This window comes from Pan paniscus, chromosome 16, assembly GCF_029289425.2.
Source record: "Pan paniscus chromosome 16, NHGRI_mPanPan1-v2.0_pri, whole genome shotgun sequence".
In the NCBI taxonomy this organism is placed as follows: Eukaryota; Metazoa; Chordata; class Mammalia; order Primates; family Hominidae; genus Pan; species Pan paniscus.
Window position 1 is genome coordinate 30943827 of NC_073265.2, and position 17980 is coordinate 30961806.

The following is a 17980-nucleotide window of genomic DNA, read 5'->3' on the forward strand; positions in this document are numbered from 1 at the left end:
GCTTTTTGAATTTGCTTTAAAATTGGGAAAGCAGTGTTGATTAAGCCTGGGAAAATGCTTTATTGTTGTTGGTAGTTTTACTTAAAAATAAAATAAGATTCTTAATTTTTCTTTCCATGGTACTATATTTTTGTTTGCTATATTTACTGTATCTACATTGGTCTGCTTTTTAAGTCTGTTAGCTTATCTGAAATTATCGTCTGTCTTTGCATTTTAAAAGTGTGTTTAAAGCATTTCTCCTTCATTGCTACCAAGTCAATTATTGTCAGTTTTTTATTAAAGCTTTATGTTTTGGAAGAGTTTTAGATTTATAGAAAAATTAAGAACACAGTGCAGAGAATACCTGTTTTTTTTCCCCCCATTCCTAATTCTCTCAGTATCCAGAATTTCTCCTATTAATATCTAACATTAGATTGGTACATTTGTTACAGTTAGTGAACCAGTACTGATATATTACTATTTAAAGTTCATACTTTATTCAGATTTCCTTAGTTTTTACCCAATGTCCTTTTTTTTGCATCTAGGATCCCATTCAGGATACCACAAGACTTTTAGTAGTGATGTCTCCTTAGGATCTTCCTGGTTGTGACAGTTTCTCAGATTTTGTGTTTAATGACCTTGACAGTTTTGAAGAGTCAGTTATTTTTATAGATGTCCCTCAGTTGAGACTTATCATCTCATCATATCAAGAGTACATACATTAACATGATTTATCACTATTGATGTTGACCTTGATCACCTGGCTAAGATATTGTCAGTTTATTCACTGTGAAGTTACCCTCCCCCCCCCACTCCCCACCTTCCCTTTCTCTCCATATTGTACTCTTTGGAAGGAAGTCATTATGCTTAGCTCACACTTAATGTGCAAGAAGTTATATTGTACCTCCTTGAGTGTAGCCTATCTATATAAGTTATTTGTAGTTATTTTGCACCAGAGATTTATCTATTCTTCTTTTTAAAAAATTCACTTAGATGAAACTCCATCTCTACTAAAAATACAAAATTAGCTGGGTGTGGTGGTGCGTGCCTGTAATCCCAGTTACTCTGGAGGCTGAGGCAGGAGAATTGCTTGAAACTGGGAGATGGAGGTTGCAGTGAGTGGAGATCCTGCCACTGCACTCCAGCCTGGGCAACAGAGCGAGACTGTCTCAAAAAATAAAAATAAAAAATTCACTTATCAGTGTGGACTCTTGTCAGTTTTAATGTTTTGTTTTGGTTTTTGGTTGTTGTTTTTGAGACAGGGTCTCGCTTTGTCACCCAGCCTAGGCTGTAGTGCAGTGATGTGAACATGGCTCACTGCAGTCTCGACCTCCTGAGCCCCAGTGATCACATGTCAGCCCCCCAAGTAGCTGGGACTACAAGCACATGCCACCACACCTGGCTAATTTTTTTTGGTATTTTTTTGTAGAGATGGGGTTTTGCCATGTTGCCCAGGCTGGTCTCGAACTCTTCAGCTCAAGAGGTCTGCCCGCCTTGGCCTCCTGAAGTGGTGGGATTATAGGCATGAGCCATTATGTCTGGCCGGTTTTAATGTTAATTTCCTTTATGAGTAATGACAATATTTCAAGAACTGTCTCCCTCTTCCTTTTTTAGTAATTTAATAAAAATGCTTTATTTTTCCTTCAAATATTTTTTTTTAGAGATGGGGTCTCCCAGTTTTGCCTAGGCTTGTCTCAAACTCCTGGCTTCAGCCCATCCTCCCAAGTAGCTGGAATTACAAGTGTGAGCCATGGTGCCCTGCAGTAAAAAAAAAAAAATTCTGAATGTTACATTAAATTAGTGATTAGCGGCCAGGCGCGGTGGCTCACGCCTGTAATCCCAGCACTTTGGGAGGCCAAGGCGGGTGGATCACAAGGTCAGGAGATCGAGACCATCCTGGTAACACGGTGAAACCCTGTCTCTACTAAAAATACAAAAAATTAGCCGAGAGTGGTGGTGGGCACCTGTAGTCCCAGCTGCTGGGGAGACTGAAGCAGGAGAATGGCTTGAACCTGGGAGGCGGAGCTTGCAGTGAGTGGAGATCGTGCCACTGCACTCCAGCCTGGGTGACAGAGCAAGACTCCGTCTCAAAAACAAAACAAAACAAAAAAAATTGGTGATTAGCTGGAGTTTTCCTTATAATATGTGCTTTTCTATTCTGTGTTTACTACTTATATAGGTGTTTATAGAACTATAAACATCTTGAGTGTACTTTTGTATTTCAGTGGTTTTAGCTAGCAGTTGGCATTTTTGGCTATATCTTATTGTAGGTGAATCTGCCTTTGCTTGAATGTAAAGGTTATCTCTTTTCAGCTTTATCTTTATGAGTCTTTTTTTGTAATGACATTATAACACATTTTTAAGAAGTAGCTTCTAATATGGTGAAATGAAGCAAAACGATTTAGAAGTATAGTTTAAACTGACATGTAGACAAGATTTTAGGTTCTAAGTAGGCTCTGGTTGAATAAAAATATAAAAAGATAATAGGTTTTTCACAATATGCTTTCTATGAATTATTCAGCCAAATTATTTTCTGCAAGCTAAAGTTTTTATGCCCATTTCATATGAAATCAGCTGAGTCTAGGTCTCAGTTGTCTGTTACTTGGGGAAGGATTTTTTTGCATGACCTCAGGTGATCTGCCCACCTCGACCTCCCAAAGTGCTGGGATTACAGCTGTGAGCCACCATGTCCGGCCTCAGATTTCTTTTTGTTTACCTCTCGTAGGGACTTATTTACCCTATGCTACCTACTAAAAGTCATTTGGGAAAACATAACACTAAAGCTTCTTGAGGTCTTTTTTTTTTTTCAAGACAGGATTTTGCTTTTTTGCCTAGGCTGGATGGAATGCAGTGGCACGATCATGGCTTGCAGTACTCTCAACCTCCTGGGCTCAAGCAGTCCTCCCACCTCAGTCTTCTGAGTAGCTGGGATCACAGGCACGTGCCTTTACACCCAGCTAATTTTTAAATTTTTTGTAGAAATGGGGTCTTAACCTGTTGCCCAGACTCATCTTGAACTTTCGGGCTCAACCAGTCCTTCCTCTTTGGCCTCCCAAAGTGCAGGGATTACAGGTGTGAGCTGAAATGCCAGGCCTGCAAAATGTCTTTTATCTCTCTGAGATCATCTGCTTTACAGAGAAAGTGCAGTAGATTCTCAAAGCATACAACTGAATGTGGTGGATTGGTGTTCATTTTACTGTTGAGAAAACTAAAGTTTAGCCCAAGTCATACAATTAAAAAGTAGTAAAGACAAGATTAGAAATCATTGTTTTGACTCATTATCCTATATTTCCCGTAGTTGATTGGGAACATGAGGAAAGTGTTTTATTTGATTGATGTTTTAATCATACTGTGTGATTAAATACAATAAATATGTAATACAGGCCAGGTGCGGTGGCTCAGGCCTGTAATCCCAGCACTTTGGGAGGCCAAGGCGGGTGGATTACGAGGTCAGGATTTCGAGACCAGCCTGACCAATATGGTGAAACCCCGTCTCTACTAAAAATACAAAAATTAGCCGGGCCTGGTGGCACACGCCTGTAATCCCAGCTACTTGGGAGGCTGAGGCAGGAGAATCGTTTGAACCAGGAAGGCGGAGGTTGCAGTGAGCCGAGATTACACCATTGCACTCTAGTCTGGGCAACAGAGTGAGACTCCATCTCAAAAAAAAAAAAAAAAAAAAAAAAGAATAAATAAATATGTAATACAATAAAGATATGTTAAAGAACTGGAATTGCAAACTAAAACAAAATAGCTGTCTTTTTTTTTTTTTTTTAAGAGATGTGGTCTTCCCACCTCAGCTTTCCAAGTAGTTGGGCCTACAGGTGCACGCCACAGTGCCTGGCTTGCCATCTTTTGTTCAGATAGATTTTATGTATAGGATACATGGGGTTCATAACCTACCTAATGTCTTTACCTGTTAGAGAACCAGCACTACGTGAGCTTTTTACTGGAAACTTATGCCTGTGACTTTTAATGGCTTTACTATGATACTTAACACTTAGCTTTTTTTTTTTCCCTTTTTTTTTTTTTTTTTTTTTGCAATAGAGTCTTACTCTGTCTCCCAGGCTGGAGCGCAGTGGCATGATCTCGGCTCCTTGCAATCTCTGTCTCCCAGGTTCAAGTGATTCTCCTGCCTCAGCCTCCTGAGTAGCTACAGGCACATGCCACCACACCTGGCTAATTTTGTACTTGTAGTAGAGATGAGGTTTCACCATGTTGGCCAGGCTGGTCTCGAACTCCTGACCTCAAGTGATCTGTCTGCCTTGGCCTCTCAAAGTGCTGGGATTGCAAGTGTGAGCCACCAGCTCCGGCCAATAATTAATGCTTCACTTTGAACTTCTTTTGGCTTCAGTTTTATTAAAATTTAAGTTAAATACCTTCCCAAAATATTGCCTCTTAACCTATAAAAAAGGAAGTCATAATATTTTTAGGCTTGATTAACCATAAATGTCATTAATAAGAACTAGAGAACCAGTAGCCATAATCAGGCCAGCAGCTTAGTCTATGGTGAGTTTGTAATAGAGGCCTTAGACAGTCTCTGGACCACAAAGAGTTAAAGCACAAGAGATCTGAATTTTGCTGTTTTTTAATTAGTTACCTTGCTTAATAAATTATCACAAACTTAGCAACTTAAAACAATATATTTACTGTATCACAGTTTCTATGTGTCAGCAGTCTGGGCATAGCTTAGTTGGGTCCTCTGCTTAGGGTCTCACAAGGCTACAGTCAAAATATTGGCCAGGCCTGGTTTCTCAGAGACTTGGTTGGAGAGGGATCTGCCTCCAGTTTCCCTCAGCTCATTGGCAAAATTTATTTCATTGCAGCTCCAGCAAGATGGATAACTTGTGTTATCACATGCACATTATCATGCACGTCCCATCTCCCTTACCACATTTTATTGATTAGAAACAAATTACAGGCCCTGCCTACCATACTCGGGGTGAGGGGAGTTATACAAATGTGTAATACCAGATGTCATGGATCATGGGGCCACCTTAAATTGAATCTGCTACAGTTTGTTTTTTTCATTGTTTTTGCTCTTCACTGTCTCCTTTCTCTGTCGACCTTACCCCCCCACCATCTCCCAGGCACAAGTTAAAAACAAAGAAGGGAGATAATATGATTTCTGATTAATCTATGGAAATATGATTTCCTTTTTTCTTTTAGTGGGCTTAAAATTGAATTCAGTGGATCCAGCAATGAGCATTGATCTTAAATACTTGGGAGTACAGTTACCTTTGGCTCCAGCTACTAGCTTTCCTTTTTGGAACCTTACAGGAACCAACCCTGCCTCTCCTGGTGAGTATGTAACATTTGTAAAGTCAAACACTATTTTTCTTGAAGTTTACGTTATTTGTAACGTAAGTAAAAAGCTACCTTTATTGGTGACATTTAACATTAGTCTAAGATAGATCTTTTGTCTGTTGTTATAGTTTTGATAAGTGATTTATACACTTACCAAATTAAAGTTTTATTAATTAATTAGGTCCATAATATTGGCCTGCTAGAATTTTGGTCATCTGTTTGACTTTTTCTTTTATAGATGCGGGATTTCCCTTTGTTTCTAGGACAGGGAAAACCAATGATTTCACTAAGATCAAGGGATGGAGGGGAAAATTTCATAGTGCTTCTGCATCTAGGAATGAAGGTAATTAGTTTTTTAAAAATTTTTAAATGTTCTGAAACATGTAGCCAGAAACCTTTTGTTAAAAGTAAGTCTTGGTTGTTTTTCTTCATTCCTTCTCGCCATGGGTTTTTTGTTGTTGTTGTTGAGACTGAGTTTTGCTCTTGTTGCCCAGGCTGGAGTGCGATGGTGTGATCTTGACTCACTGCAACCTCCACCTCCCAGGTTCAAGAGATTCTCCTGCCTCAGCCTCCCAAACAGCTGGGACTACAGGCATGTGCCACCACGGCTGGCTAATTTTTTGTAATTTTAGTAGATACAGGGCTTCACCATGTTGGCCAGGCTGGTCTGGAACTCCTGACCTCAGGTGATCCGTCCACCTCGGCCTCCCAAAGTGCTGGGATTACAGGCGTGAGCTGCCGCGCCCAAGCCTTCCATGGTTTAAAATGAACTGAAAATACTTGTCTTGCTGTTTTCTGTCTGCTACCCATTTTCCTGTAGTCACAACCCTGAGGTTCAGTCAGGCTTAAATAATTGCTGCAGCCTTTTTAACAGCATTTCTGTTATTTCTGTTTCTGCAGTTACAAAAAACATTCTCAAGCGTTAGTTTAGAACTGTATACTTCAGAGTTGTATAGTGATTTCCTATAGTCTTATACTTCAAACTAAACTAATCCAAGCATTTTGACTGTATCCCCTCTTGGTCTCCGTTCTTATTGCTTTTCCTTGTTCACTGCATTCGTTTGCAATTTAACCAGATAAATATGCCAGTTTTCCAAAATACTTTTCTCACCTTTTAATCTTTTCACAGTATTTATAACAATGTAATTCATGTCTCTGTACTTAATTTTTTTGTTTCTTAAAAACTAAATTTTGTGGTTGGGCGTGGTGGCTCATGCCTGTAATCTCCCAGCACTTTGGGAGGCCGAAGCAAGCGGATTGCCTGAGCTCAGGAATTCAAGACCAGCCTGGGCAACATGGTGAAAACCCCTCTCTACAAAAAAATGCAAAAACAGCCAGATGTGGTGGTGCATTCCTGTAGTCCGAGCTACTTGCGGGGCTGAGGTGGGAGGATCACTTGAGCCCAGGGAGGTTGAGACTGCAGTGAGCCAAGATCACACCACTGCACTCCAGCCGGAGTGACAGAGTGAGACCCTGTCTCAAACAAACAAACAAAAACCCAACTAAATTTTACACCCCTCTTCTTGTGGTCTTCCTTCTTCTCTAATGTTTTGTATCACACTCCAGGCATTCCAGTCTTTCTCCCTCGCTTTTTAAAGACGGGGTCTTGCTCCATTGCCCAGGTTGGAGTGCAGTGGTCCAATCTCAGCTCACTGCAGCCTTGACCTCCTGGGCTCAAGTGATTCTCCCTGCTCAGCCTCCAGAATAGCTGTGACCACAGGTGTGCGCCACCATGCCTGGCTAAGTTTTTGTAGAGCTGGGGTTTGTGATGTTGCCCAGCCTGGTCTTGAACTCCTGAGCTCAAGAAATCCGCCTGCCTTGGCCTCACTAAGTGCCAGGATTACAGGCATGAACCCCCGTGCTCAGTCTCACTCTCATAAATAATCTTTTGGCATTCTGTTGAGGCCTGCTTTAATTTCTTTTTTTTTTTTTTCCCTGTTATGTGTTTTTTTTTTCTTTTCTTTTTTTTTGAGATGGAGTTTTGGTCTTGTTGCCCAGCTGGAGTGCAATGGCGTGATCTCGGCTCACCGCAACCTCCCCGTCTTGGGTTCAAGCAATTCTCCTGCTTCAGCCTCCTGAGTATCTGGGGATTGCAGGCATGTGCCACCATGCTCAGCTAATTTTGTATTTTTAGTAGAGACGGGTTTTCTCCATGTTGGTCAGGCTGGTCTCGAACTCCCGACCTCAGGTGATCTGCCTGCCTCAGCCTCCCAAAGCGCTGGGATTGCAGGAATGAGCCCCTGTGCACAGGCTCCCTGTTACGTTTTTACTTATCTTTGGTCTCTTTAATCAGGTCAAAGATTGTCAAAGATTGAAGATTCTTAGGTTAAATACATTGTTAGCACTTTGTAAGAATTAGTGCCTCAATAAATAATATGTGATAGTTTTAGAGTAAGACATAATTTTAGAGAATGGATTTTAATGTTTTTAGTGCCCAAGACTAGAGAATGGATTTTAATGTCATTAATATCTGAGACTCATTCTCTTCACTTGGTTTTATTTATTTTTTCTTTCTGAGGAGGGATAGTTTGTTTATTAATGTATTTATTTTTAAAAATTTATTTATGTTTTTAGAGACAGGGTCCTTGTTATGTTACTTAGGCTGGTCTTGAACTCCTAGCCTGTAGTGATCGTTTTGCTTCTTCCTGTCAAAGTACTGGGATTACAGGTGGGAGTCACTGTGCCCAGCTAAGGGATAGTTTAGAAGATTCACTATCTTGTAGCTCAATATTCTTGGCCATTTTTAGTGTTTTTATGGAGATTCATAAATCTGTCCTAGATTTCTTTAAGCATTTTGTGTTTTCTTATTTCTAGGTGGAAATTCAGAAAGTTCACTGAAAAATCGTTCTGCTTTCTGTAGTGATAAGCTAGATGAATACTTGGAAAATGAAGGCAAGCTAATGGAAACAAGCATGGGTTTTTCTTCTAATGCTCCCACATCTCCTGTGGTGTACCAGCTTCCCACTAAGAGTACCAGCTATGTACGAACACTTGATAGTGTACTAAAGAAGCAATCTACTATTTCCCCTTCTACCTCTTATTCTTTGAAACCTCATTCTGTACCCCCTGTCTCTCGAAAGGCAAAGTCTCAAAACAGACAGGCAACTTTCAGTGGCCGAACCAAATCAGCTTATAAATCCATTTTACCATACCCTGTTTCACCAAAGCAGAAATACTCTCATATGATTCTAGGAGATAAGGTTACCAAGAATTCTTCAGGCATCATCTCAGAAAATCAGGCAAATAACTTTGTTGTGCCAACTTTGGATGAAAATATATTTCCAAAGCAGATTAGTTTGCGGCAGGCACAGCAGCAGCAGCAGCAACAGCAACAGCAACAGGGAAGTCGCCCTCCAGGCTTGTCTAAATCTCAGGTGAAGCTAATGGACCTGGAAGACTGTGCACTTTGGGAAGGAAAACCAAGGACATACATCACAGAAGAGCGAGCAGATGTATCCTTAACAACTCTACTTACAGCTCAAGTAAGTAGCTGCTGTTTTCTGGAGGTATATTAGTGCTTGGCTAGAAAGAGCGAGGTTAGTGAGGGGAAATGGGAATGGTACTTTTTGGCAGGGTGATCAGCTAGTTTTTAGCATTTAGAACCTTCATGGGAACTAAGGCTATGTCTTCCCCATTTGTTCTTTACCAACTAGATACTCAGGTGTAGATTTCTCCTGCCATCAGAGAGAGAGAGTACAATTGCATTTTTGAATAACCTCTCTCTCCTGTATAAAGGCAACTGACCATTCTCAAAATCTCTGATTTCATTTTCCAACATATGGGCAAGTACATTGGCTGATCTTGTTAAAACAACTTTGAAAATTGTGCTTTTATTTTTTATTTTTTGAGATGGAGTTTCGCTCTGTTGCCCAGGCTGGAGTGCAGTGGCAGGATCTCAGCTCACTGCAGCCTCCGCCTCCTGGGTTCAAGCTATTCTCCTGCCTCAGCCTTTCGAGTAGCTGGGACTATAGGCACATGCCACTGCACCTGGCTAATTTTTGTATTTTTAGTAGAGACACGTTTTCGCCATGTTAGTTAGACTGGTCTCGAGCTCCTGACCTTAGGTGATCCACCTGTCTCACCTCCCAAAATGCTGGGATTACAGGCATGAGTCACCACGCCCGGCCTGAAAATTATGCTTTTAAAAGATACTAAATCCCAGGAAATTGAAAATTAAAAACCTCTGGAGAGAAACCTTTATCTTTTGTGAAATTTTGTATTAATAATTTTTCACTTATTTATTTTTATTTTTATATTTTAGAAGTCTTATGGCAAGGGATGCAGGAAGGAATTTTTGATCTATTGATGATGTACCTATCTTAGCAGCCTCTGGTGCATGTGAAATGATGCCACAGCACATTTATTTATTTATTTATTTGTTTTTGAGACAATGTCTCACTCTTGTTGCCCAGGCTGGAGTTTAGTGGCGTGATCACAGCTCACTGTGGTCCTCCCACCTTAGCCTCCTGAGTAGCTGGGGCCTGTAGGTGTGCACTACCACGCCTGGCTAATTTTTTGTATTATATTAAAAATACAAACGGGGTTTTGCCATGTTATCCAGGCTGGTCTCAAACTCCTGGGCTCAAGCTATCTGCCTGCCTCGGCCTCCCAAAGTGCTAGGATTACAAGCATGAGCCACTGCGCCTGGCCTTCATCATTACTTTTTTTACTTTCCATTTTGTAATTCTATGACTGAATTCTGGAACTGAAGATCATCAGATGTTGGAACTAAATGCAGATTATTTTATTCGTTATTAATCCTTCATAAAGACTTTTATTTATGTATTGTCCTATTCTTTTTTTATTAATTACCCTACAATAGGGACCAGCAAACTTTTTCTGTAAAGGGCCAAATAGTAAATATTTAAGGCTTTGCAGACCATACACACTCTCTATAGCAGTTACTGAACTCTGCTATTGTAGTTCTTCAGACGGTATGTGTATGCATTAGCCTGGCTGCGTTCCAGTGAAACTTTATGACACAGGCTGGATTTGGCCCATGGGTCTCAACCTTTGTTAATCTTTGCCTTAGAACATAACGTATAATTTATATTGAAAATAAATCCATCCTTGATAGTTTTGCCTATAATTGTCTGTACTAAGCATTAGAATGGCAGATTGTTTAGAGCCCTGGTTAGATTCATGTTCTGTCCTTTGAATCTGCATTAGTCCTGTGCTGTTAGTACTTAAAATCAGAGAGTAATGCAGTCCAGTATATGACCATAAGTTGGTGGTGGTGTAGGGGGATGGTTTAGTGGAATTACAATTTTCTCCTTTGACTTTAGGCATCCCTCAAAACTAAACCTATCCACACAATCATAAGGAAACGAGCCCCTCCCTGCAACAATGACTTCTGTCGACTGGGTTGTGTATGTTCCAGTCTAGCTTTGGAGAAGCGCCAACCTGCTCACTGCCGCCGACCAGACTGCATGTTTGGTTGTACTTGTTTGAAAAGAAAAGTTGTACTTGTTAAAGGAGGATCCAAAACTAAGCATTTTCAGAGGAAGGCTGCTCATCGAGATCCAGTATTTTATGATACTCTGGGAGAGGAGGCAAGGGAGGAGGAAGAAGGAATCAGGGAGGAGGAGGAACAATTGAAAGAGAAAAAGAAGAGAAAGAAGCTAGAATACAGTGAGTATTAATTGAGAGTTAAAACTGTGCCATATCAGTTTTTGGAAAAGTATGGTTATTTTAGAATAATACAACCTACCTTAATCCCGATCAATTATCCAATAAGAGCTTTGAGACTTCTTATTATCCTTACATGCTCTTTTTGACTGGCTATCTGAGATGCACACAAACACACACCTTTTTTAAGTTGAATTGTTCTCTGAGAATTGCTTTTTTGTGCTAAATTTAAATCATACTATTACTTGGTTTTCTAGAATGCCCTTGATCTTTGAGTTTCTTCCATTTTCTGGATTGTGCGCATGTGCACACACACACAGGTAGACACACGTACTTTCCTTGGAAAGACTATAGATGATCCATGTAATGCATCATATTTTCTAAAAGGAGAAGTTTGCAAAAAGACCCTCTGGTCATGGTTGGAGATTTGGGGACAAAGTAGGGTTGTGGTAAAGCTGAACATCATGTACTGTGTTGAAAATTGTGGTTTTTTTTGGTGGGAGAGGATAAAATATGATGTAGATGTAGACCCAAGTTACATATTATTTCATTATTGATTTTTTCGTTTCTGTTATATCTTTGTATTTTGTTCAAATGTATTGAAATGATTTTACCGTATAATTGAAACAGGTTTCTTAGTTTATCAGGGGATTAATACTCCTTTTCTTGGCAATTTATGTTTATACTTCCTGTTGCTCTGTGCTCATTTCAATCAGAGATGATGATTAATATTTCAGTGTATGTTCCATCATAAGGTCATGTTCTGCTTTCCACATCAACAATTGTAGATCTAATTTTATAATGTTAGTTTTAATGGCTTCATGTTGTTATAATCCCTTTGGTTGGATAGTTAGCCTTTTTGGGTTTTCTTTATTATAAGCTGTACGGTGATGAACATCCATGTTCAGGATAGGCTATTAAAAGTGGAATTGCTGTGACAGTGTGTACATGTTAAACATTTGTAGATGTCACTAGACTTGTGCCAAGTTCAGACGTATGCCAGTAGTCAGATACTGGATGGTGCCAGTTTTCTGTTCTCTTGCTCTGTTGCCCAGGCTGGAGTGCAGTGGCATGGTCTCAGCTCACTGCAACCTCCACCTCCTGGGTTCAAATGATTTTCCTGCCCCAGCCTCCTGAGTAGCTGGGATTATAGGTGCCCAGCTAATTTTTTTATATTTTAGTAGAGACGGGGTTTCACCATGTTGCGTAGGCTGGTCTTGAACTCCTGAGCTCAGGCAATCTTCCTGCCTCAGCCTCCCAAAGTGCTAGGATTATAATAGGCATGAGCCACTGTACCCAATTAGTTTTCTGTTCTAACACTGAATATTTTACAACTTTTAAAACTGTCATATGGATAGGCAGAAATTGATATTTTGTTTTAGATTTGTATTTCTTCTATGATAGGTTTATTGACCATTTATCATAAACTTTTTTTTCTGTAAATTGCCTTTTTGAATTCTTTGCTAACTTTTATTGGAGTGTGTTTTTTTCCTTTAGTTTGCAGAAGCTTTATATTTTCTAGGTTATAATTTTGTAATTTACATTTTTGTTTTGTTCAAGGTTCCCTCCCCCACTGCCCACCCGCCCCCAGTGAAAAAGCAGTGATAGTTAAACTTGGCAGTCTTTTCTTGTTATGGTTTCTGTCTTTTTTTTTTTTTTTTCTTTTTTCTTTTTTTGAGACAGAGTCTCACTCTGTTGCCCAGGCTGGAGTGCAGTTGCACGATCTCGGCTCACTGCAACCTCCACCTCTTGGGTTCAAGCAATTCTTCTGCCTCAGCCTCCCAAGTAGCTGGGACTACAGGCATGCACCACCACACCTGGCTAATTTTTGTATTTTTAGTAGAGACGGGGTTTCACCATATTGGCCAGGCTGGTCTCGAACACCTGACTTTATGATCGGCCCACCTCGGCCTCCCAAAGGGCTTGGTTTCTGTCTTTAAAGTCTTGTTTAGAAAGTCTTTCTCTACCTTGAGATTATAAAAATATTTAATTATATTTCTTCTAGTACTTTTTTGGACTTAAAAAAGTTGTTAATATAGCTGAATTTATTTGATGTGGGATTTGTAGTAGGGAATCATATTTCCCCCAAATGCCTAGCCGTTGTACTATCACTTATTGAGAAATATACTTTTCCTACTGAATTAAAATGTCACCTGTAATATAATAAATTAAAATATATTAATGCCTGGATCTCTTTCTGGCCTCTCCTGTTTTGTGACCAGTGCCAGGGTATTCTTATTTCTATTTTAGCATTTAAGTGAGATATAGTGTATTTAAATACCTAAATGATCTTCGTGTAAATAAGATTTTAAAGGTTTAAAATGAAGCATAGTGTAGATTTATTAGTTTAGTTCTACCCATATCTCCTTACTGAGTTTACTCCCTTCTTATGCTTAAGACAAGCATTTCCATTTCAAAGCAACAAAAATAAAATACGGAAGCCCACATAAGCAGGAATAGTGCTTACCTCTTAGGCTTTACTGCTTTTTGATTATTGTCTTCATCCTGTGCCCTATGCTTGACTATAATTAAACTCCGATAGCCAATTATTAAAGTATTTTTTGTTTTCTTACTGGTACAGTTCATTATAAAAAGCAAAGCTTGCTATTCCCTATCTAGGAGCCATCAGTTTTCTTGTGCTGTTAGGGAAGGATGAAAAAGGAGGGATGGCTGGGCATGGTGGCTCAGGCCTGTAATCCCAGCACTTTGGGCGGCTGAGGCGGGCAGATCACGAGGTCAGGAGATCGAGACTGTCCTGGCTAACACGGTGAAACCCCGTCTCTACTAAAAATACAAAAAAAAAAAAAAAATTAGCCAGGTGTGGTGGCGGGCACCTGTAGTCCCAGCTACTCCGGAGGCTGAGGCAGGAGAATGGTGTGAACCCGGGAAGCAGAGCTTGCAGTGAGCCGAGATTGTGCCACTGCACTCCAGCCTGGGCGACAAAGCGAGACTCCATATCAAAAAAAAGAAAAAGAAAAAGGAGGGGTGATATTTTTGTTAACAACTGATATGTAAAAGGAGTAGAAACAGGAAAGAGTTCTTAGAGGTAAACATGTTGCCGATACCAAAAATGGACAAAGAAAAAAATATAAAAACTGGAAAAGTTGAAATCCTTTAGTATGTTTTGCAAAAAGATAGGTGGAAACTGAGGGTAAAAAAAAAGTAAGTTATGAAATTGAGGTATAAGCATTTTATTTAGAATGATTGAGTGTAACCACTAAAAATAAACATAAATGTTTAAAAGTAGTCACTTGTCACTGCAACACTGGGTATGATGGAAGACTTGTTTCTTTTTATATTCTTTAGCACAGTTTTTTGTGTGTTTTTATTATGTAGTTAATATATAAAAAATTAGTCTTCTCAATGCATAAAATCTCAGCATTTAATGCTTTTTTTTGTCATTGTAACAGACTTAAAAAATTTTTTGTAATGGTTCAATCCATTGCTGAAAAAAAGATGGGTAACATTATTGGACATTGTTATGCATAGCACTCTATGAAGGTTCTGTCATTTAAACCTTCAACCTTATATGATAAGGAGGCTTCATTCTCCATTTTAGAAATGAGCTAATTGAGTGCTTAGTGACTTGTTCTCCAAGGTCATAAAGATACTAAGTGAGTTGTAGGGGACTGCCAAGTCCTCATGCTTTTTCTGCCTTGTAAGGTACAATTTCTGAAATTTTAATTCTGCCTCCTTGTTGTAGACCCCAGTGGCCTTTACTTTTATCACCTGCTTATCCTTTGGTTTGTCAAAAAATACTGCTGGCTGTGCAGAGGTACTGTGCCTAGCTGTTGTGGGTAGTACCAAGGGAAAGAATAAAACTTGTCATTTCTGTTTTCTTAGCCCACTTAATATACCTATAAATTAAAAATATAAAGAAAAAAAATCAATAAAATTGATACTTGTAGCCAGACTGAGGAATAAAGAGAACATACTAATTACCATTATTAGGAATGAAAGGTGACTTCAGTACAGACATTGAAAGGATGATATGGCAATATTATGAACAACTTTATGTCAGTAAATGGACAACTCAGATGAAATGGAAAAACTCTTTAAAAGACACAAGCTACAAAACTCACTCAAGAAGAAATAGGTGACTGCTTGCCTTATACTTATTAGAGAATTGAACTTGTAGTGGAAAACCCTGCAATAATAATTCTGGTCTGAGTTGCTTCACTGTTGAATTCTATAAAACATTAAAGACTAAATCCCATTTGATACGGTCTTCCATAAAATGGTGTCATCTTATGAAACCAGCATTACCCTGATATTCAATCCATAAGAAGACTTTACAAGAAAACTGTAGACTGATAACCCTTATGAACATAGATGTAAAATTTCTAAATAAAAGTTTAGCAACTCAAATCCAACAGTATATTTAAAGAATACTGCATCATGACTAAGTGGGGTGTATCCTAGAAGTGTGGGATATGTTTAACATTTGAAAAATCAATCAGTATACTTTGCCATTACAGTGGACTTAAAAAAAGACCAGTCTGGGTGACAGAGTGAGACCCTGTCTCAAAAAAAAAAAAAAAAAAAAAAAATTAATGTTCTAAATTATGGTGACATCATATGTTGTAATTAGTAAATACGTCCATATGTATAAAATACATATTAAGGATAGAAATTTGATTTAGATATGAATATTTATGTGATTTGCCATATAACAGATTAAATGAGATCATTTATGATATTAATGAATGTGGTTAAATTGATAAAAATTCAACATTTATCATCTCAAGATATATATCTATCTCACTATATATAGATAGATATCTTGATATATGTAGTGTATATATAGTGTGTGTGTGTGTATATATATATACATGTATAGTATTATTTAGTTAGGTTCTTAAGAAGTTTAAAACACCAATTTGTGAGGATAAATTCCATTCGTCAGGGCAAACACAGATCGCAGGTAGCCCTGGAGCTGAGGAATAGCTTTGATTTTTCGTACAATTTGTGAGTCCACAGCTTTCTGATCAATCTTGCACTGCTCTGTAGTCTTGTAGTTCTCTTTTTCTGTGTCAGAGATCTCACCTTCCTGGTGTCTGGGCTTCTGCAACTGCTTCTCGAAGTGAGCATCAATAAGATGTTTTGGGATTTTTACATTGCTGATGCCAGTTTTGGTTGAGATGGCAATGACAAATTTCTGGTGTGTTCACACTCCACCTGATTAAGAGATATTTTTGAAAGATTGACAAAATTCATTTCTGGTAAAAATTCTTGGCACACTAGGAATAGCAAGGAATTTTCTCAACTGGATAAAATGATCTTTGAAAAATATTACAATTGACATATTAATGATAAAAGACTTATTGTTCTCTCCCAAAGACTGGGAATGAGGAAGAATGCCCATTTTTACCACTTCTGTTTAACGTTATGTACAGGAGGTCCTAGCCAGTGCAGTAAGGGCTTGATAAAGAGAGAGGTATCCAGATTGGAAAGGAAAAAGTAAAAATTGGCTTTATTCATGGGTAGGAAAATCCTAGGGAATCTACAAAATAAGCTACTAGAACTGTAAGTCAGTTTAATGAGGTTGCAGCATACATTATCAGTATGCAACATGTTTGTACATATAAGCAATGAACAATTGGAAATTGAGATAAGTTGAGATTAAAAAAATACCATTTAAAATAGCATCCAATGAGAAGAGACACTTAAGGATAACTTTGATAAAAGATGCCTAAAACCTATATACTAAAAACTGTAAGATATTGCTGAGAGTGATTTTAAGGGGCCTAAATAAATGGAAAAATATATTGTTTTCATTTATCAGAAGACACTCTTGGTAAGATACTTTTCACAAATTGGCCTATAGATCTGCTGATGCTATTCCAATCAAAATCCTAACAGGCTTCTGGGGGATAGAAATTGGCAAGTTTCTAAAATTTTTATGAAAAACAGAGGACTTAGAATAGTCCAAACAACTTTGATAAAGAATGTACCTGGCCACACGCGGTGGCTCATGCCTGTAATCCCAGCACTTCAGGAGGCCGAGACTAGTGAATCATCTGAGCTCAGGAGTTCATGACCAGCCTGGGCAACATGGCGAAACCCTGTCTCTACCAAAAATACAAAAAATTAGCCTGGTGTGGTGGTATGCACCTGTAGTCCGAGCTACTTGGGGGACTGAGGTGGGAGGATCACTTGAGCCTGGGAGGCAGAGGTTGCAGTGAACTGAAATTATGCCACTGCATCTCCAGTCTGGGTGACAGAGTGAGACCCTGTCTCAAAAAAAAAATTAATGTTCTATATTATGGTGACATCATATGTTGTAATTAGTAAATATGTCCATATGTATAAAATACATATTGGTGATTAGGGGTAGAAATTTGATTTAGATATGAATATTTATGTAATTTGCTGTATAACAGATTAAATGAGATTATTTATGATATTAATGAATTAATGAATATGGTTAAATTGATAAAAATTCAACATTTTTTATTTAAAAAATAACTTAGCAAGTGAACCTCGGAAAAATGCTGCTTCTCACTTTCATCTGTAATCTTATTTCAGTCCTAATCAAAACTCTGATAGCTTTTTATGTGAAACATGAAAAGCAGAATTTATAATTTATATGGAAATGCGAAGAATCTAGAAATAACCAGGTCAATCTTGAAGAACAGTGGCAGAATGGAAGGATTTTATTGTACGTCAAGAGTTACAAAATTACCACGTGATATGGGTGATATTGGCTTGTCATAAAATGAATAGACAAGTAGAACAGAATAGAGAGGCTACAGGCTGGGTGCTGTGGCTCATGCCTTGTCATCCCAGCACTTTGTGGGGCCAAGGCAGGAGGATCGCTTGAGCCCAGGAGTTCAAGACCTGCCTGAGCAACATAGCAATACTTCCATCTCTACTAAAAATAAAAAAAATTTTGGCTGATGGCATGGTGGCTCAGGCCTGTTGTCCCAGCTGTGCAGTAGGCTGAGGCAAAAGTATGGCCAGGAGGTTGAGCCTGCAGTGAGCCGTGATAGTGCCACTGCACTCCAGCCTGGGTGACAGAGTGAGACGTTGTCTCAAAAATTAAAACTAAGGCCAGACGCGATGG

General features: G+C 38.8%; 1 protein-coding gene across 17 annotated transcripts in view; it reads left to right on the plus strand.

The window, feature by feature from the left end:
* Window positions 1–17980, plus strand: part of MGA (MAX dimerization protein MGA) — a 162882-nt gene that overhangs the window by 83571 nt on the left and 61331 nt on the right. For all 17 annotated transcript variants that reach the window (XM_055098656.2, XM_008952000.5, XM_055098657.2 and 14 more), the window contains 4 exons: window positions 5149–5280; window positions 5525–5629; window positions 8101–8768; window positions 10572–10917. In XM_055098656.2, the coding sequence (XP_054954631.1) occupies window positions 5149–5280; window positions 5525–5629; window positions 8101–8768; window positions 10572–10917 (1251 nt within the window). The remainder of the gene's footprint in view (window positions 1–5148; window positions 5281–5524; window positions 5630–8100; window positions 8769–10571; window positions 10918–17980) is intronic.